The sequence below is a fragment of the Equus przewalskii genome, chromosome 5 (assembly GCF_037783145.1).
Source record: "Equus przewalskii isolate Varuska chromosome 5, EquPr2, whole genome shotgun sequence".
Classification (NCBI taxonomy): domain Eukaryota; kingdom Metazoa; phylum Chordata; class Mammalia; order Perissodactyla; family Equidae; genus Equus; species Equus przewalskii.
In genome coordinates this window covers 35,989,671-36,011,060 of record NC_091835.1, presented here as the reverse complement: position 1 = coordinate 36,011,060, position 21,390 = coordinate 35,989,671, and the positions used below count along the sequence as shown (strand labels likewise).

The following is a 21,390-nucleotide window of genomic DNA, read 5'->3' as shown; positions in this document are numbered from 1 at the left end:
ACCTCAACATTCTAGAATTACAGAAGTCATCTTGAGGAGCTCATTTGTTTGGAAAAACCCATTACTTATCCTCTGAAAGCTAAAGATACTTAGCTAAAACTAGTAGGAAAAGCTCTGCAAATAAAGAAATATAATTCTCTTTAATGAATGTCAAGATTATGTGGGAGAAGAGGGAGAATGCCTCCCCCTTTTCCCCTTCTAGTTCTTATGGCATTTCAAATAATTAAAATGACATAAGGCAGGTTGGCAGGAGAAAATCAAAGTTTAGTACATGTACATGGGGAATTTCACATAAAGATGAAGAATTCCGAAGACAGGCAAAATGAGGTGTATGTCTTTCTGCACTAAGGAGAGGGACATAGAGGCCTGGGACTTCAGAGGGGGAGAAGGCAATTTACAGAAAGATGAAAAGAGTTAATATTTGGTAAACAAATGTTTGCTGGGCCGTCTATAGATAATGGGACCCGAGAGAGATCTTTTGATAAAATGGCCCTTGCTAGATGCCTTCCTACCTACCACACCTAGAATTATCTATGGTGATAGCTCCTTCGTGGGACAGCCTCTTCTATCTTAAATTTCTTAAGGAAATTTGTGGGAAAGTCAAATGTTCTTCATGAGTCTTCTGAGCCTTGATTTACTTTAGCTCAAAATAATCTGCATACAAGAGTGGCACTACTTGGGGCGGCCTGCCATGAACCTCATCAATTATTATTTGGCTGAATAATAATGGATTATTATTATTTTTTTATTTTTGTTACTCTTTGGAGTCCTTGGACCTGGCAAAGAAGTAATATTAGAGAGAGGCCTCTGATTTAAGTAGAAACAAGTTCCAGAAACATGGCAGAATTTTGGAGGAACCCTGTGAGAGGGAAGGGTTAATGGGCACGAAGACAAGTGCTATCTGATATTCAGTTTTCTGTTTTCTCTCTTGTTTTTCTAATGATTTCTTTAAATCTTCATTAAGAACTATTGACAGCAATATTCGGATGAAACACAGACAAACGAGCAGAGAAGATCCTAAAGAAGGTAGGAGAGGTAGTTTGAGAAGTAATCAAAACATGTAAACATCCACGGAAGAGTTTCAGAAATTTTAGGCACAGGGGTGGAATTCCTTACAGGACCACAGGGTAAAGGTTCAGATTATAGATGCTTAAGTATTAAAGGAAAGTTGACTTTAGATGTGCGGAGGTTTTGTCTTGGGATACACATCCTGCTTTCCATATTGTTCTTCATTCCCTTTCTGAGTTGCCTTTCTATCTTTTAAACATAACTATATTTCCATGACTAAATACCTTAATTAAATATCCGTTATCTTCCATACAAAGTCAAGACTTCTTGTTTGTTCTTTTTTTCTTAACTTCCAAATGTAAATCCTTCCACATCTTTACATAACTTATAGTTTATTCATACAACTTCCAAGTTTCCAAGTGTGTCATATTTTCACATGCCACAAAGCCTTTGCACTAGTTATATCTGTAACTGAAATATTTCCTCCCTTATCTGCATGACTACTATTGATAGTTTCAGATGTAGCCCCAAACAGAGCTTTCTTGACCCCTTTATGTCGAGTTACAAGATGTTTATCCATCCTCTCATAGTATCCATATACACTCCATCAAAACCCATGTCACACTCTGTTGTAGTTGTTGATTTTCTTGTTTATGGTGTCTTGTTCATCTATGAATTCATACTGTCTGTCTCAGAGAATAGCATCTACTGGATATTCAGTAAATGTTTCTTAAGTAGGAAATTAAATAGATAAATAAATTAAAGTTGTCAGGGAGCCATATGCTGTTTTAAAAAGATACTCCTTTACTTTTAATATAAAAATAAAATGTATAGTATAGATCAATCATAAAGTACAATTCAATTTTTGTTTGTTTCAGGACTTTCAGTGTGTGCATAGATGTGTGTGCACAAATATAAATATTTGTAAAATGTAATCATATTATATTATAATATTCTGTATATTGCTTTTCTCACTTATAAAACAGCATGGACTTTTCCAAGTCAGTACATAGGAAGTGACATTATTATTTTTAACAGTTGCATAGTATTCCATCAAATGGATGTTCTAAATTTTCAAAACTTTATCCCCTTATTGGGCACATGTCTATTTCAAAATTTTCATTATTCTAGATAAGCCTGTGTATTTATATTTGGATACTCGTCCACTTATTTCCTCAGGACCTCTGCCTATGAATGAATTCTTAAATATCTCTGACTTAAGGATTTAATAGTACACACATGGAGAAGTCGTGCTGTGTACATTTTGTAACCACTTCTTATTATAGACATAAAAGGCTGAAGATTTCAGCAAGTAACTGAATGTGATGTTCCTGGGTTTTGCAAATAGCTACTTTCAAAAAGGGAAGAACATTACATTCCTCTTAAAAAAATCCGTTTCTGAAAACATTCATCTCTACATCGGCAAAATATAAAGTAATTTTACAAGGATGAACATAGAGCTGACACATCAATTTTAGGATTCAATAGGAAGAAGAAGTTTGGTTGTCACCTAGCTTATTACTCTTTTCTTTTTCCAGAAAGAATAAGAGGAAATATTCTTTTTATCATAAATAAGTGACAACATCTTTACCAGGAGCGCTAACAACAAGAAAAGAGTCAAATATCTCAACCCCACCAAGTTATATTTGCCCATCCATACTGGCACTTTTCTAAAGATTTAGGTTTTGCTTGGAGTTCAGTTTTTCCCTTCTTTCCAACTTCTTCAGCCTAAATGAAAGTTTCTGGTCTCTGGAATTGTGTTCTTCATGATGGAAAGTTACTATGTGATTTGCTTTAAGGATTTCTGAGATCTTTTTACAAAGAGTTCAAAAAATTTTCTAACTCTGAGGTAAAATATGTTTAAATGAAAAGGAAAATGGGCATGGAGTCAAAATTTCACTGTTTCAATCCTTGTTTTTCCACATAATAAACAACATTTGGTAAGCCATTTAACTTGTTTAAGCGTCAGTACTCTTATCTGCAAGATAAAGAAATTATTAATTATTTTGCAAGATAACTGGCAAGAATAATGAGGTCGCATGCCTAAAAATGAACAACACGTTACCTGAGCAAAGAAGGGCTCATCTGCGCTTGTTAGTGGACAAGACTGGCTACACTTTCACAAAAGCCTTAGTTTCTGTCGCTTTGTACTTTACGTGTCAGAATTCCACACTTACTATTCCTCTTTGTCCCTCGGAATATGCTTTCCTTCTTCATGCTCAATATCTGATTTTTTTTTTAAAGATTTTATTTTTTCCTTTTTCTCCCCAAAGCCCCCCGTACATAGTTGTATATTCTTCGTTGTGGGTCCTTCTAGTTGTGGCATGTGGGACGCCTCCTCAGCGTGGTTTGATGAGCAGTACCATGTCCGCGCCCAGGATTCGAACCAACGAAACACTGGGCCGCCTGCAACGGAGCGCTCAAACTTAACCACTCGGCCACGGGGTCAGCCCTCAATAGCTGATTTTTAAAGTGACTTTTTCTTAATTTTTAAAGAAAAGGTCTAATTCTTTCCAAATTTGATACCCATATTCCAGACCTTATGATTTGGCAGAAGGTATAAAGATTTCCGCAATGCCTGTTTTCTCTTCTGGATATACTATTCTGTAACCCACTCACACTGGCAATTCTCCTTTCTTGTGCAAGTATAATGCCAGCATATTTTGATAACCCAGGGGAAGTACTCTCTTCCCTGCCTTTTTACCTGATTGCTACAACTGGGCTCCACCCCTGCCTCATGTCCTATGTTTCTGTTTTTAACACTCAAGGGAACACTTGCTCTGTCCTTTGTCCTAAATGGTCTCTCCTATTTGGTGAGCCTGCTACAATCCCCTGCTTCAGCCATTCTTATTCCTTCGCTATTTCCTGGACCTAATTTTAAAATGACCTATTTTATATCCTGCATTTTCACTCTTTTAACTTTAAATCATATACACCTGGATTTAAAATGGATTTAAAATTGAACTCATTATTGTGTGTAACTTGGCCATGAAATAATCCAGCTGCAAAAGCCAAAGCATCTGGCTCAAAAGAGCCTTTTGGAAACGCAATGAAACTCCACAATTTGGGAGGGTCTCTGGGGCAACTTCTAATTTGATAATATGCTCAGCTTAAACATTTGCCACTTTTCTTTCATTTTGTTACTTATTTACCCATATAATTATTTGACATAGGGTTATCTGACATATTGAACTGGGATTTTTTTTGAACTCCCAAGTAGAGTATCAAGAACAGAGCTCATAGATTCTCCTTTTTTTTAATGCTTTCATATGATTTTGTATGTAAATCTTATGACATTGTAATTGTCTAAGCTCTAAATTAGATAATAAATTCCTTGAGGGCAAGGATCACACTTATTTTATTCCTTGCACTTAACACAGTTTCTGGCATGCTCTAAATTGCATTAACTAAGTACAGAATGAATGGAATAATAGATCCATTAAGTGAAAATTTTCTCCATGGTATACTCTGACATTATCTTAGAACAGACAAATGAGGGATTGTATTAAAAAATCTTTCAAACAAAATACTTTGTAACTAAAATATATTCCTTTATTCATTTATTCAGTAAACATATCTTCCTTTAGTGCTTAATATCATGTGCCAGTTTCAAAAATATTAGTGACACATGGAGTAATTTTAGCTTTATCCTGTGAATTGTTTTGTAAAACTAAATGTTATTTTCAATAATTTTATTCTGTGGTTCATATTCTACATGTCTATTGATATTTTCTACCCCTTGCAATTTGCCTCATGGACCTTAATGACACAGCTCTTCCTGTGTATTTCATTCCAAAATCTTTACTTTTTTAGAACTATGCTTTTCTTTACCTTCCCTGAGACTTTTACACACTATTAGCTACTTATTTGGCAAAGAAATTTCTGTTAGATTATTAATAGATACTAATAAGCTCTTATGTTATTACTCTGTGATATAATATTTGCATTTTTATCTCATAATCAGCTCATTGTTTTTTCCCCCATTATATTTCCTTATTCAGATATAGTTTTTCCCTAAGTCAAGTTGCTTTCTGCACATATATATTTTATCCTTATGTATGAAGAGGTAAAGTTTGACACATATTTCAAAAATCATTTAATCCAGATGGTTAATTTTTATAAGTATCTCCTCACCCAAAGGTAAAGTCTTCAATATCTGAAAGTAATTCTAGTAAAAACTGCTGAAATTTATTTTTACACAGACTTAAAGTAAGTTGGATGAAATACTTTGGTAAAAAGTGACCAGACGGTAAAAGATTTGACAACTTTTGAAAGGGGATGAAATATGAGAAAAAGCAAATAAAAATCTGTGGAAATATTTTTCTAAATTAAAAATAAAAGTGAACGGGCAAAAGATTCTAAAATATAAAGTTTCTCACATACTGAGAAATAAGATTTAGAGTGTTGTGGAGCTAACTATAAACCTCAAGTGTGCATATAGATTTAAAAGGTATTTTTTAAGATGCAAGTCACTTGAATGATGTTTCGTGTACTGTAGCAGAATAGCAAGACACACACTTCTCCTTCTTCCTCTTATCAGTTCAAACTCATGCACATGGTGATTCTCTCAACTTCTCAGAAAATCCATAAATCCTTTCTTGTTTCTAGATGGTCCCACTGTAGCTATATACGCATGATCTATGGCAATAAAGCACTGAAATCAGCACAGCTGTGTAGGAGTTTTCATCTGCTCTAGGTTGTTATTTTTCTCTCTTCAATTGTCTTATAATAAATTGAGTTAAAAATTATCTTCCTTGTGGTGTCGGCCCGGTGGCGCAGCAGTTAAGTATGCACATTCCACTTCGGCAGCCCAGGGTTCACCTGGGTGAACCTGGGTGTGGACATGGTACCACTGGGCAAGCCATGCTGTGGCAGGCGTCCCACATATAAAGTAGAGGAAGATGGGCACGAATGTTAGCTCAGAGCCAGTCTTCCTCAGCAAAAAGAGGAGGATTGGCAACAGACGTTAGCTCAGGGCTAATCATCCCCCCCCAAAAATAAATTATCTTCCTTGTCTTTAATTTGTAACACAGCACAAGTTGAATTTTTTCACATGCCTTCAAGACACGTATTATTCCTTTTTCTGAAATCACTAACCCTTGATTTTCCTTTCAGCCCAACTTTTACTGCATCTGTTTCTGGAACTTGCAGTGGCCAATTAAGAGAAGAACTTGTCATCTACACCATTTCTGAAACATATAATGTTTTCACAGAAGCCAGAAGTAATTTACACAGTGTTCTGGCTTAAAAACAAAAAACAACAACAACAAAAAGATGGGCTGGAAAGAATAGGAAGTAACCATTTCTTGGTAGGATTGCAGTGTAGTACTTCTGGAATTAGCAAGAATGATGCATTGTTACACAATGATGGGGAAGTTCTGAGTGCATGACTCAGAGACATTCTAACTGGATTTTGCTCTGCTTCTTTTTCTCAGCTAGTTTCTCTCCCCTGGAACTCCTGTTCGTGGTGACACAATTGTTACAGCTGGAAAAAAAGACATAACTGAGCAGATAGGAACCATTTTAAATAATGATCGTTATCCTCACCTGGGCCCTCAGTTTGTCATTCAGCTCCATCTACCACAATCTGTCCTATGTTGCTTATTCACATGTCACAGAAAAAAATATATAAATCACTTCACTGAAACTCTTCTCACCAAATTCAATGTTGACTTCTACATCACAAATCCAACAAGCTCTTTTTGGTCTTCATCTTATTTGATACGTCAACATGATTTGACACATAGCCTATTATCTTTTTTTGTTTCTAATATTTTCTTTTCTTGACTACAGGGCGTTGCTCTCCAGGATTTTCTCATATATATCTGAGCATCCCTTCTTTGTTTCTTTTGAAAACATCTTATCCTCTACCAATCGTTCCATGTTGGAGTTTCCTGGATGTTCATCATTACCCGTGCTCTTATGGTATCTCTTCGATTTCTATGTCTTCAATTATTATCTACATATTCCCAAACTTATGTCCCAAGTCCAGAGTTCTCTTTCACAATTCTTTTTTTTTTTTTTTTTTTTTGAGGAAGAGTAGCCCTGAGCTAACATCCACCACCAATCCTCCTCTCTTTGCTGAGGAAGCTTGCCCCTGAGCTAACATCCACGCCCATCTTCTTCTACTTTATATGTGGGACGCCTACCACAGCATGGCTTGATGAACAGTGCATAGGTCCATGCCCGGGATCTAAACATGCAAATCCCCCAGGCATTGAAGCAGAGCACGCCAACATAACTTCTACACCACTGGGCTGGCCGCTCCTTCACAATTCTTAATTGCATATATATTGTTTACTCATTGCCTCCTCTTGGATGTCTCAAAGAGACTTCAAATGTCACGTGGCCAATTTTAATAACTTACTACCTTTCATTCCACATCTGTCCTTCCTCCAATGTTCCTTATCATGGTTAATGATAACCTTATCAGTTGTTAAATCGATAATCTTGAATTGTCTCATCCTCTCATTATCAATCATCAAAGTTTATCTTTGTTTTAGACTACCAGAGTGTATTTTACCCGTATCCACTTGTCTTCTTCTTCCTGTGTTCTTGGATCTCAAGTAGACATCAATGGACCAATGATCATCCTCAGGCTATGGCACACTGTGCTATACTGGTACATGTATACACCTTTTTCATTTACTTAGTCAGTCAGTCATTTATTTCTAGGAATAATTAAATACTGATGAACCCACCACTACATCCCATCATCTATACCATATGTCGTTTCTTACTGAGCACTGTAATAGCCTCCTTTCTGGCATTATTACAACTACTTTTGCCCTTTTGCAAGCTCTTTTTATAGTGTATCCAGAGTAATTGTTGCAAACAGAGGTGTGATCATATTACTACCTTGTTTTCTACTTCTCAGGATCTTCCTTTTGACCTTAAGGAAAAATTCTTAACATGTCCTTCAGTATTCTGTGAGATCTGTCCCTGTCCTGCCTCTGAACTCATTAAATATCATCCTCAGTTTCTATGTTGCAACCATACTGGTTTTGTAGCTCCTTCAATGCACTAGTCTATTTATTACCTCCTGGACTTCAAACACGCTTTCCTTTCTGCCTAAGGAATCTACTACTCTCCCATCATTGCTATATAACTCATCCTTCAGAGCTCAAATTAAAGGACATTTCCTCCTGGATGTCATGCAAATACCTAGAATTGGTTGTAAGAAGTTAAGTCTACTTGCTATGTTCTTGCCCTCTATATTACATAGAACATGTTATTTGCTTATGTTTGTCTATCATTCCTCAATGATATGCTCAATGCTCAATGAGTTTAAAAGCCTTGAATGAATCGATTCCTAATGTATTCCAGGAAACCAACAGAGTACTTGAGTAGAGTAGACATTTAAATATATTTGTTTGTTAAATGCAAAAATATAAAATATGGAGTGGAAAACATATTGTACTGAGTTCAATTGGGTGAAATAAAAAGCAAATTGTGATTTTAAACTGCTTCCTCATATAGAACTTTTAAAAAGGAACAGCAGGACTTGCTGGAGAATGTTGGAAAACTCAAATATCAAATGATGAGGATGTCTAGTACCAACATGAAATCTAAGCTACCAGGAATATGATCACAGTTCAGATTTAGAGCAAAGAGTTTGTATTACAGGAGATGTGGATAAAGAGTAAGAAAAGATTGAGAACAAGGAGAAAGGTCAGTGTGGAATTATCCATAAAGTGTATTCAATAGATGTGTATATAGAGTGCAGTTTGTTTGACTAGCTTACAGAGCACACGAAAGGCTACGCAAATGATAATTTTTCAGGGGAACCATAAACATGTACGGGCATCTATAATGTTACTTAATGGAGAAAAACAATTTACACTCAATGTGTTGGTAATCTAGGTCAGTTGTAAACCATAAAATTGTAATATTAGGTAGCTTAGCCATAGCAATTATTGGAGTAAAGAGAAAGATATCCAATCTCTGGCTCACAGTAAAACAGTAGGAAGACAATATCTTGCTTCTGTCTTATAATATCTGTTGGAAGACAGGACCCCCAGTCTTGAAGCACTCATTGATTTGGAGAGGTAATCAAAATGGTAAGTGAAGCATAAGTAGATCATATGAAACAAATTACTGGAATTGGTACATGACAAAAACTGTCACAAGCCACAAACAAAGCAGAAGTCCAATTAATAGAACTGGGAAAAAAATCAGAGCATGATGGAATCAAAGAAAACTATTAGTCAATAAGCAGCCTATAAAGAACTATTCATACGTAACAAGCAGGTCTCATATTATGCTGACATCCACACTGTATATGTTCAATGTAAATGATGAATTTGCAAATGTGTAGCTTAAGTTTATTCTCAATGTGTTAGAATATTAAGGGACAATAATCTGAAGAAAAAGGCAATATTGAGTTAATTAAGCCCAAGAGCATAAAGGAGTCAGAAGACATTGCACTGTGAGGTTTTGAGGGAAAAAAAAATCAGATATGAGAGATGAAGAACTTTTCAGAAAGACTGAAAAATAATAAATTGTTGAAGAATTGGAAACCAAGGGAGTCCTGGCACTCTATCACAAAGGATAATTAGGTCTAGATGGCAATTCTCCAAGATGTGCAACAAAAGACTAGACTGTGAGTGGTAGAGCCTAAAAAAGGGAAAAGTTGAGCTTGAGTTTGCTCAGCATCACGAAGAAACTATATCTTAGGCAAATTAGGAAGAGAACACAGATATTCTCTACCATTGAGTGGTAGAAGACTGAATAATGAAAAGACGAGAGTTTGTTCCATGATTTATATAATGATACTATAAAATTGTATTTTATATGTAGATATTTTTAACACAGCAATAAAGAAGCTTATTTCATTATAAAAAGCACCAGGTAATTCTGACAAAGCTAATGACTTCATTTAAAGAAGAAATACAATGGGTATATGAGCACAATCACTTTACTAACAAGCCCAAAATCTGTTCCAAAATCAAAACGAGTTCCCAAATCTCATACCATCCTCTTTCTCTATTCCTCTTCTTTCTTCCACTTGTCATGCATAGGCCCATATAAAAATGTCACAGGTTTCCTAACAAATTATCTTCTAACTTCCAGGTCCACTCAAATTTTTTCCCATAGTCAGTTTCCCCCAAACTTGGCTCTCATTGGAGAGTTTGCCCTGCACCATGTATTGTAAACCTGAAAAATTTGGTTGATGCTAGACTTCTTCCTTTCCTTCATCCTCCACCAATAACTGCTCACTAAGATTTTCTAAACAGCTTTATTTAGGTACAATTGACATACACTAAGCTGCACATAATTACTGTGTTCAATGTTTTAGTTTTGATATATGTGTATACCTGTGAAACCAACAACACAATCAAGATAATGAACATATCAATTACCCCCCAAAAGTTTCATCATAATTACCCACCATGTATCCTCTCCTTTCCATGCCTCCCAATCTATCCCTAAGCAATCACTGCTTCCAGTCACAATACAAGAATGCTTGCATTTTCCAGAATTCTATATAAATAGAATCATAAAGTGTAAGATTCATTCCTGTTGTAGTATATATCACCTGTTCATTCCTTTTTAGTTTGTTTACCCATTCACCAGTTGAAGGACATTTGGTTTGTTTCTAGTTTTTGTCTATTACAAATAAAATTGGCATAGAAACTCACGTACAAGTCATTAAATGGATACACGTTACCATGTCTCAAGTAAAAACTTAAGAGTTTAAAAAAACCTGTCAAACTGTTTTTGAAAATGCTTACATCATTTAAATTCCCATTAAGACTGTATGAGTTCCAGTTCCTCAACATTATCGACAAGATTTGGTATAGTCAGTCTTTGTAAATTTAGACACTCTAATAGATGTGTAGTTGTATCTCATTGTGGATTTAATTTGCATTTCCTTATGGACCAACGATACTGAAAATCTTTCCACGTGCTTATTGCCATCATGTACATTCTTTGGTGAAGTGCCTGTGCAAATTTCTTGCTTGCTTTTAAGTAAGGTTGATTGTTTTCTTATTATTGATTTTTGAGAATTTTTAATAAATTTTCAATACAAGTCCTTTATCAGATACATGATTTGCAAGTATTTTCTCCCAGTCTGTGGCTTGTCTTTCATTCTTCTGTGACTTTTGAAAAGCAGAACTTTTTGATTTCGGTGATATCCAGTTTATCAAATTCTTGTTTTCTGACTCATGCTTTTGATATTGTATCTAGGAAATCTTTGCCTAACCTAAGGCCATGTAGATTTTCTCCTCTGTTTTTAACAACTGTTGCCAATCTTTTTTTTTTTTCTGCTTTATCTCCCCAACCCACCCCCCCCCCCCACCCCCGTACATAGTTGTATATCTTAGTTGCAGGTCCTTCTAGTTGTGGGATGTGGGACGCCGCCTCAACGTGGCCTGACGAACGGTGCCATGTCGGCGCCCAAGATCGGAACCCTGGGCCGCCGCAGCGGAGTGCAAACTTAACCACTTGGCCACAGAGCCGGCCCCTCCTCTTTTTTTTTTTTTCAAGTTTTGTAGTTTTAGGTTTTAGATTTATGTCTATGATCCATTTAGAGTTAATTTTTGCATAGGATGGAAGGATTGAAATTCATCTTACTTCATATGGATAGCTAATTGTTCCAGTGCCTGTTGTTAAAAATATAATATTCTTTATCAAAAATGAGTCATCCATATATGTATTGATTATGCTAATACAACATTGTCTTCATAATACTACTCAGCTTTACTAAAAAATCTTGAAATATGATAATGTTGATCCTCCAACTTGTTCCTTGTTTTCTAATTTGTTTTGACTATTCTAGAGCCTTTGGATTTCCATGTAAATTTTAAAACCAATTTGTAATTTCTATCAAAAAATGCCTACTGCCATATTGATTTTGGTTGCACAGAATTTGTAAATCAATTTGGGGAGCATCGACACAACGATAATGTCTTCTAAGCCAAGAACATAGTGTATCTTTCCAATTATTTAAGTCTTCTTTAACTTCTGTCAGCAATATTGCGTAGTTTAGAGTGGATAGGATTTTCACAGTTTGGGTCAGATTTATCCCTAAATATTTTATATAATTTTCATACTATTAAATGGAATTTGTTTTTTCCATTTCAATGTCTGGTTTTTTGGTTCTTCATTTTTGTATGTTGATCTTGTATCCTGCAAACTTGCTAAACTCAGTTACTAGTTCTGTTGTAGATTCCATCAGACATCCTACACAGACAATCAGGTCGTCTGCAAAGAAAGGCTGTTTTGCTTCTTCCTCTTCAATACGGATGCCGTTTCTTTCTTTTTCTTACCTGATTGGACTGGATAATCTCTCCAGTACAATGTTGAATAGAAATGGTAACAGTGAACATTCTTGTCTTGCTCTTGATCTTAGGAAGAAAGCATTCCGTCTTTCAACAATAAGTATGATTTTAGCTGCAAGTTTTTCATAGGCATCCTTTATATACCCAGTTTGCAGAGAGTTTTTATTTGCAAAAGTCTTTTTTTTACATCTATCAAGTTGATTGAATTATTTTTTCTGTTTAGGTGTTTTAATATAGCAAGTTGTATTAATTGATTTTTGAGTGTTAAACTAACCTTGCATTCCTCAGATAAACCCTGCTTGGTCATGATATATTATCCTTTTTATATATTGTTGGATTTCATTTGCTAACATTTTGCTTTGATTTTTGCATATATGTCTGTGAGAGATATTCATAGGTAATTTTCTTTCCCTGTGATGTATTTTTTGGTTTTGATATCAAGATATATTGGTCTCATAGAACATATTGGAAGGTAGTCACGACTCTATTTTCTGGAAATGTTTGCTTAGAATTGGTATTTTTTTCCTTAAATATTTGTTAGAATTTACCAGTGAAACCAATAGGGCTTGAAATTTTCATTGTGGGGAGACTTTTAGTAACAATAATATACAAATTATTACTTTTTTAGTGGGCTTTTGTAGTTTGTGTCTTGTAAGGAATTTGTCCTTTTTATGTAATTATCAATTTATTGGCAAAGAGTTTTCATAATATTTCCTTATTATCCTTTTAATTCTGTAAACTTTATAGTGATCCCCATTCTTAATATCGGCAATTTGTGTCTTTCTTTTTCCTCATCAGTCTGACTTTAGTTTTATCCATTTTATTTGTATTTTCAAAGAAGCAGGTTTGGGTTTCATTTATTCTCTTTATTTTTCTGTTCTTTATTTCATTGATTTCTGCTTTTATCTTTATTACACCCTTCTTCTGCCTACTTTGAGCTGAATTTTCTCTTCTTTTTCTAGTTTCTTAAGGTGACGATTGAGACCTCTCTTCTTTTCTACTATAGTGTTTAGTGCTATAAGTTTCCCCTTAAGGATTGTTTTAGTGACATCCCACAAATTTTGATGTCTGCATTTTCATTTTCACTCATTCTTAAATATTTTCTAATTTCCTTTTGATTTCTTCTTTACCTATTGAATTATTAAAAGTGTGCTATTTAGTTTCCAAATATTTGAAGTTTTCCAGACATATTTCTGTTATTGATTTCTAATTTAATTTTATTGTGATCAGAGAAGATATTTCATATGATCTGAATTAGTTTTAATTTACTGAGAATTTTTATATGTTCAAAAATATTATCTATCTTAAGAAATGTTCTGTATGCACTTGAAAAGAACATATGTTCTGTTATTACTGGATGAAATGTTCTATAAATGTTGATCAGGTTAAATTGATAGTGTTGTTCACTTCCACTATGTTCTTACTGATTTTATACCTATTTGTTCTACCAGTTATTGAGAGATATTTACATCTTCTACCATAATTGAGGATTTTCTGTTTCTCCTTGCAGTTCTATAAGTTTTTGCTTCATGGATTTTGAAGCACCAGTGTTAATTTCATAAACATTCAGGATTGATATGCACTCTCAATAAATGGATCCATTCACTATTATGAAATGATTTTCTTTATCCCTGGATATACTTTTTGTTCTGAAATGGACTTTTGCTGATTTTAGTATAGCCACTCTGGCTTTATTTTAATTGGTGTTAGCATAGCATATCTTTTTCCATCATTTTACTTTTAGCCTATTTTCGTCTTTATATTATTTAGACATCATACAGTTAAATTTTACTTTTTAATCCAGTCTTCCAATTTCTGCCTTTTAGCTGAGTGTACTTAGACTACTTACATGTAATGTAATTATAGACATATTTGGGTCCAAATCTCTTATCTTGCTCTTTGCTTTTTGTTTGTCCTATCTATTCTTTGCTCCTTTTTCATCTCTTTATGGCTTCTTTTGGATTAATTGGACATTTTTTACAATTCACTTTATCTACTTTGTTGGCTCGTTAGCTGTAACTCCTTGTTTTGTCATTTTAGTAGCTGTTTTAGAGTTATAGTATGCAATTTTAGCTCATCATAGTCTACCTTCAAAAGATATTTCATTTTATGAATGTTATAAACTCCACACTACATAGCTATTATTCTTGCTTAAACAACTGTCTTTAAAAAATACTTAAATGATAAAAGTTATATATTTACCTATGTAGTTACCATTTCTGGTACTCTTTATTCCTTGTGTTGAACTATATTTCCATCTAATATTTTTTTTCTGTCTGAAAGACTTTCTTTTACATTTCTTGTGGTGTGGGTCTAGGGGTGATGAATTATTTCATCTTTTAAAGGAGAAAAGCATCTTCATTTCTTCTTCATTTTTGAAAGATATTTTTGCTAGTTAAGGAAATTTAAGTTGGAAATGTCTTTGTCTTTCAGTGTTTAATAATGTTGCTCCGCTGTCTTCTTGTATGCATGTTTCTGACAAGCAATCTGCTGTTATCCTATCTTTGTTGCTCTGTACGTATGAGTCTTTTTCTTTTCTCTGACTGCTTTTAAAATTTTCTTCTTATTAGGACCGGCCACATAGGATAGTGGTTAAGTTCACGTGCTCCACTTCACGGGCCTGAGGCTCGCAGGTTCAGATCCTGGGTGTAGACCTACACACTGACCATCAAGCTATGCTGTGGCAGCATCCCACATAGAAGAACTAGAAGGACACACAACTAGGATATACAACCATGTACTGGGGCTTTGGTGAATTAAAAAAAAAAAAAAAGGAAGATTGGCAACAGATGTTAGTTCAGGGCCACTCTTCCTAACCAAAAAAAAAAAAAAAAAAAGCATAAAAGTAAGCCACACTTCCGTGCTATATTATCTAACAAAGACCAAGTGCATTGAGCCAGAAACCTAGAAAAAGAAATTTCTCTTTATCACTGGATTTGGACAATTTATTGTGATATGCCTTGTTGTAGTGTTATTCACGTTTCTTGTGTTTGAGGTTTGTCAACCTTCTTGGATCTGCAGGCTTATAATTTTCACTAACTTTGAAAGTTTTTAAGCCATTATTTCTTCAAATGCCCACTGCCTTTTGGAAGACTTCAATCACAGATATATAAGGCTGCTTGAAGTTGTCCCATAGCTCACTGATGCTCTTTTCATTTTAGTTAATTTTTTCTCTCTCTCTGTGTTTCATTTTGGGTAGTTTCTATTGCTATGTCTTCAAATTTACTAATCTTTTTTTTTCTGCAACATCTAATCTGCCCTTAATCCCATTCAGTGTATTTTTTTTAATATCACTTACTGTAGTTTTCATCTCTAGAAATCTAATTTGGCTCTCTTTATATACTTCTTGTCTCTACATAATTTTTGAACATACAGAAAATATTTATCGTAACTATTTTAATGTTCTTGTCTGCAAATGCTAACAGCTTTATCCATTCTGGTTTGGTTTCAATTGATTAGTTTTTTCTCTCATTATGAGTTGTCTTTTTCTACTTTTTCCATGCTAGATAATATTTGTGTTTTTTTTAAAGATTTTGTTTTTTTCCTTTTTCTCCCCAAAGCCCTCTGGTACATAGTTGTCTATTCTTTGTTGTGGGTCCTTCTAGTTGTGGCATGTGGGATGCTGCCTTAGCACGGTTTGATGAGCAGTGCCATGTCCGGTCCGCACCCAGGATTTGAACCAACGAAACACTGGGCCACCTGCAGCGGAGCGTGTGAACTTAACCACTCGGCCACCAGGCCAGCCCCCATACTAGGTAATATTTTATTTAATTCCAGATATTCTGAATTGAACCTTGCTGAGTTAAAAAAATTTTTTTTATTCCTTTAAACATTCTTAAGCTTTGTTCTAGGATACTATTGTACACAATTACACAAAATTGTTTATTAGACATATTTGATTATGGAAATAATATTAAAAATGTTGTACAATAAATCAATTATCTAATTATATTTTGCCTATTTTACTTTAGTTTTTGACATAATTTAACTACACAACAATTGTTATTTTTATTTCTGACATATTAGTCCAAAAGAAAGGGCAGAAATTTAAAATATTCAGTTCAATAACAACAGTATATGAGTAAATATTTCCCTTAATTTTTGTAAATCTGTAGTGAATATTTCTCAATTTCCTTTGGTTGTTTCATGTCCTATATTGAAGAAAATATGGGTATGAAAGGGAACTTCACTCTTTTAATGACTTCTCTTTTTTGGTTGACTCCACCTCTATTATGTAACCTTTCTGGTTTTTTGTGGAGGTGAGATGACTTTTACAGTTCTTAGTGGTTCTCTTCCTTAGGAGAACATTCCTAGGGAACAATACAAGGAGATTTAGGAACCATACAACTCTGGAACAGACAAACTCAGAATGGTGCTACATGAAAACCCTGGATCTGCTGGTAAAAGCTTCTCATTTATCCTTTAATGGAGTATAGCGTGATTCTGACAGTCAGTGGATCTGATTTAATAGTAATTGGCATCAGGAGAGTGAGGAATTGGAAGAGGGCATTAAGCTTATACGGCAGTATCTTTTATCTGCCATAGATTCAAAATCGAAGATATGAGATAAGGATTAGATTTGGCATCAGTTTTGTAAAACTGCTGACGTGAAATTAAGCAAGGAACTGAAATTAACCGAACTGTACTGAGTATGAAAACAATGGTCGTTAGAAAAGATAGAATATGTAGGAATGAATATTGATTGAAAGTTGATTGCTTAGAGGAAATTTAGAATAACACCCCTGGGTTTTGAAATCTACTTCATGATTTATATGGACATGTTAAACTCGTTGAGTACTTTTACTTTTTAAAAAATTTTTTTCAAGCTTTTCATTGATGTATAACATGCCACATGAAAGTGGAAGTCCTAAGTGCACAGTTCAGTGACTTATCCCAAAGTGAGTGCTCCTGTGTGGCTACCATAGCATTTTTACTTTTAAATTCATGTCAGGTTAGAGTAGACTAGAGGTATGAGAGTGATAACAGTTTTAAAGAGTGTTTTATGCTATATCTGGAGATAAGATCCAATACTGGGGTTTTTCAAATATAAACACTGTCACTTTATTCCATCAGTGTATTGTTCAGCTACTATTTAGCAGGCGCTGTACCAGGTACTGGTGAAACTATGGTGAACATGATAGATATAATCCATTCCCTCATGGAACTTACCATCTAACAATGTGGATCAGGTAGGCTTGGAGATGGGGACATCATAGTTCAATATTGCTTTGTGCCTGCAGGGAGAACTGCCCACTTCTAAGTTTCATTGATCCTTTTCAGTTTTCCAGGTTTTAAGGCCTGGTCTTGCCATTTTTTTCCATCCTCTACTTTCCTCTAAGTACTTAGTCCTAGGTTGTCTATAAAAATGAACATTTTCAAAGCTATTTCACTATACCGTTCTGGGTATGAATTTTTCCCTGTCTGCCTTGCCATTTAGAAGGAAGGTTTTTCAGTCTTGGTTTGACCTTCTTTGTTAATGTCAAACCTCTGAAACCATCTGTCTTCCCCAAAGTCTCTTTGGAGGAAGACTATACTTTTGCCCTCTTTCTTTTTTCCACAGAATTTAGAAGACGTTTTGTCCACTTGAGTTCCTTCCCTTTTGCTCTGGTCTCAGTTCTCAGTGCCTGTTTGATCACCAGTTCTCTCGGTGAGTACTTTGTCAGATTTACTTGCAGCCTTAGCCCACTCAGACAAGAATCATTGAAAAGCAAAAAATTCTCCTGAAGGCTAAATAGCATCTAAAAACATGCTCCATGGTTCCAAAGGATTGATATTAGAAGAACAAAATAAGGACATAACCATGAGACCCAAAAAAATGAACAAAATATTAGAACAGTTCCCCCCAAAATAAAATAAACTCTCACAGGAAGAAAATGCATTTTACTTAAAGATTTGAAATTATGTCTAACTAAAAAATAAAAAATACAGAATTATTGAGATGAAAGGGAATTTTAGGAATACTTTAATAAATTCAAATGCTAAAAATTAATCTAAAAATGTATTGAGGGAGGCCAGATATCCATCAGTGGGACCACAGCTTCCTATGTTAGCTAAAATAATCACCGCGCGGTAGCTATTTTAGGGGGGAGGGGCGTGATTATTTTATGGTACAAGGTAATAGGAAAATATTTCCATCTTAATTTCCATTTAAATAGATAAGTTTCAGTCAGATTTCAACTACTATTTTAAAAATTCATGGCATTTTACATATACGTGTGAAATGTGTGTTAAATTTCTTGTTACTGGTCTTTCCTTCGTCATCATCAGCCTTCTTTCTATTGATTTTAGGATTTTGGAGAAACTTATGGAGATCATCCTTGTAAAATTTTGTAACACCTTATTTAAATATTAAACTCTCCTTGGAGGTTATATAAGTTGACATTATCATGAATATCAGTCATAAAATAAAGATATCATATAGCATTGTGTTGCTTAGCTTTACAAGCTTTACATCCTTACTTACTTTGAAGCCTGTGATACTGATATTTGTATTTGAATTCTTATGAAATAACATTCTTCTATTGTACATGGGTGGGTCCAGGAATGTTTCTCAAATCTGGCTTTGAAAAATAAGTAAGTAATCTAAAACATAATAATTCTCTACTTGTTCTTTGGATCTTGACCAATTGATGCCTTTATCCATTGTTGCAGGAGGAACAGACAAGAAGCTGAGACTAACAGCTGGTAAAGATAATTGTACTGGGAGAGTGGAGGTGAAAGTCCAGGAGGAGTGGGGAACTGTGTGTAATAATGGCTGGGACATGGATGAGGTCTCTGTGATTTGTAGGCAGCTAGGATGTCCAACTGTTATCAAAGCCACTGGATGGGCTAATTCCAGTGCAGGCTCTGGACGCATTTGGATGGATCATGTTTCCTGTCGAGGAAATGAATCAGCTCTCTGGGATTGCAAACACGATGGATGGGGAAAGCATAACTGCACTCACCAACAAGATGCTGGAGTAACCTGCGCAGGTAAGACTTGCATAACTCAAAGCCCCAACATGAAATGTTTTGCAGGAAAAAATATTTAGATGAGTTAAAAATGAAAAAGAGCTAGTTTTCTGTAAGTATCGTAGTCCACGAATAAAGTTATCCAACCCAATGTTAAAAGACCAGAAAATACATGGCAAAGCCTATATTTAAAAAAAAATCAAAAGAGATTCTGAATGCTACTATCAATGAGGAAGTGACTAGCTTCAATTTTATATTTAGGAATCCTGCTACAGCCTCCTACTCCTATATAAAAATACCATGATATCTAGGTTATTTCATTGTTCCACTTCCCAGTAATGTGCTGCTTTCATACATTCGTCCATAAATCATGACCTTTTTGTCCATTAATTGATAATCAACTTACTGAATTAAGAAATAAATATTCTTAACACTAATCTTTCTTTGTTGGAGGAAGGATGTTTTGCAAAGTATGATTGCTTTTTCCAGTGTACAGTGCTAATCATTTCATTTACATGGTAGTTTTAATTTATAAAACATTTCGTAAGTTTTAATTCAGTTGATCTTACCTTAACTCAGAAAGTTATGTGTCAGATCTTTCTGCTGACAAATCCTAAGGCCATGTTTCTGACACAATTCAGATTCCTGGTCTTCCCATTTCTCCTTGCTCATTTCATCAGTTTTTATGCAACCCTCTCACCTCCCAGCCTCTGTCTTAAAGACCATCTCCTCCCTAAGACTGAGTTTAGAAAGGACTAATCTCTACTCAAGCATTGTGGTATAATGGGAGCAACACAGGCTAGCATCTAGAAGAAAAACACTGGACTAAATTCCACCTCAGCCATTCATTAATGCAATTATTTTGAACAAGTTGTTAAATCTTTCTAAACTTTAGTTTTTGAGAACTCAATAACATAACACATGTAAAGCTACTGGTACACTGTCTGATGTATAATAGGTATTAAAGGTTAACATTCGTTTCCTCATGGCTCACTGTTTCTCGTTACCTTGACAACTTAGTTTTCTTCTTCCTGCTTTCTCTTCCGCTTCCTCCTCCTCTTCTTCCTTCTTTTTCCTCTTCTTCCTGCCTTTTATTGCTAATCATTATGCAAAAAAGATAGGAAATGATAATAGGAACATCTAAATCAAACATAGACAGCAAAGTTAAAAATCATAATAAATTTTGCCAGGTTCTTACTATAATTATTACCATCTATAGAGCTGACTGTTTAAGCTAAGACATCAGTGTAGTACTTTTGACTCTAGCTTTCTGTTATTTTGATCTGAAAGATGGAGTTCATCAAACTTGCTTTTTGAAGTTTATGCACCTAAAGCTCTAACTGGGACATAAGAACAGAAAGGGACGCATAGCCACTCCAGGACTCACTAGTCTCTTGAGGTTTCAGAGCCTGCATTTCTGAGACTCTTCACCATGATTAATACTCAATCCTCAGAGCCTCAACCTCTTGGGAGATTTTATTATCACCACGTGCACTGGGGTGGTATAGCATATTGGTGAATAGAATAGACTGTAGCGCTAGACTGTCTATTTTTCACATCCTAGTTCTACTATTTTCTAAGTGTTTGATCCTGTGCCAATTATTTAACCTCAGTTTGTTGGTCTGTGAAATAGGGATAGTGGTAATAACGCATAATGCTTAATGCTGTTGTCAAGACTAAACAAGATAGCGTATTTGATACACTTGGAATAGCATATACATATTTTGATTGTGAGCTCTTATTATCATTATTATTATTATTAATTGTCCATAATCAAAAATCTTAAGAGGAGGTCTTTGCCTGGAGTTTAGAACTTTTGAAATTGAATTACTGTTTCAAAAAAGAACTTCTAAACATTTTGTTCAACCACAAACAGTTTTTGTTTTTCAGGTGTCCCCAAATTTCACTCCAAATCTTCTTTTCTCAGATATTTTAGTCCTCATAGAAAATCTGAGTGATAGCGTATAGAGAGAATCTTCTTTATAAGAAAGTTGTTCTTTGCTAAAAATGGTGCCAGATGCTTTGGGGAGGGGAAAAAAAGCTTCAATTCAAATAGGAAATTGGTAAGAAAGGAATTATTTTGACAGATTTTTTCTTCAATTTTAATAATTTGATATACCATAAGGTACTTGTGCAAACTATTATG

At 34.7% G+C, this 21,390-nt stretch overlaps 1 protein-coding gene across 7 annotated transcripts in view; it reads left to right on the top strand.

Annotated features, from left to right (window-relative positions):
* CD163 (CD163 molecule) overlaps positions 1–21,390 on the top strand; it is a 47,299-nt gene that overhangs the window by 7,060 nt on the left and 18,849 nt on the right. Inside the window, exons 1-5 of one of the 7 annotated variants that reach the window (XM_070619025.1) lie at positions 16,569–16,693; positions 17,367–17,482; positions 17,854–17,940; positions 18,945–18,977; positions 19,081–19,265. In XM_070619025.1, coding sequence (XP_070475126.1) covers positions 19,154–19,265 — 112 coding nt within the window. In that variant the 5' untranslated portion in view covers positions 16,569–16,693; positions 17,367–17,482; positions 17,854–17,940; positions 18,945–18,977; positions 19,081–19,153. Of the gene's footprint in view, positions 1–15,898; positions 16,049–16,489; positions 16,694–17,366; positions 17,483–17,853; positions 17,941–18,944; positions 19,266–21,390 lie in introns of those variants that run through there. The other 6 variants (XM_070619026.1, XM_070619027.1, XM_008507983.2 and 3 more) reach the window with 6 other exon arrangements.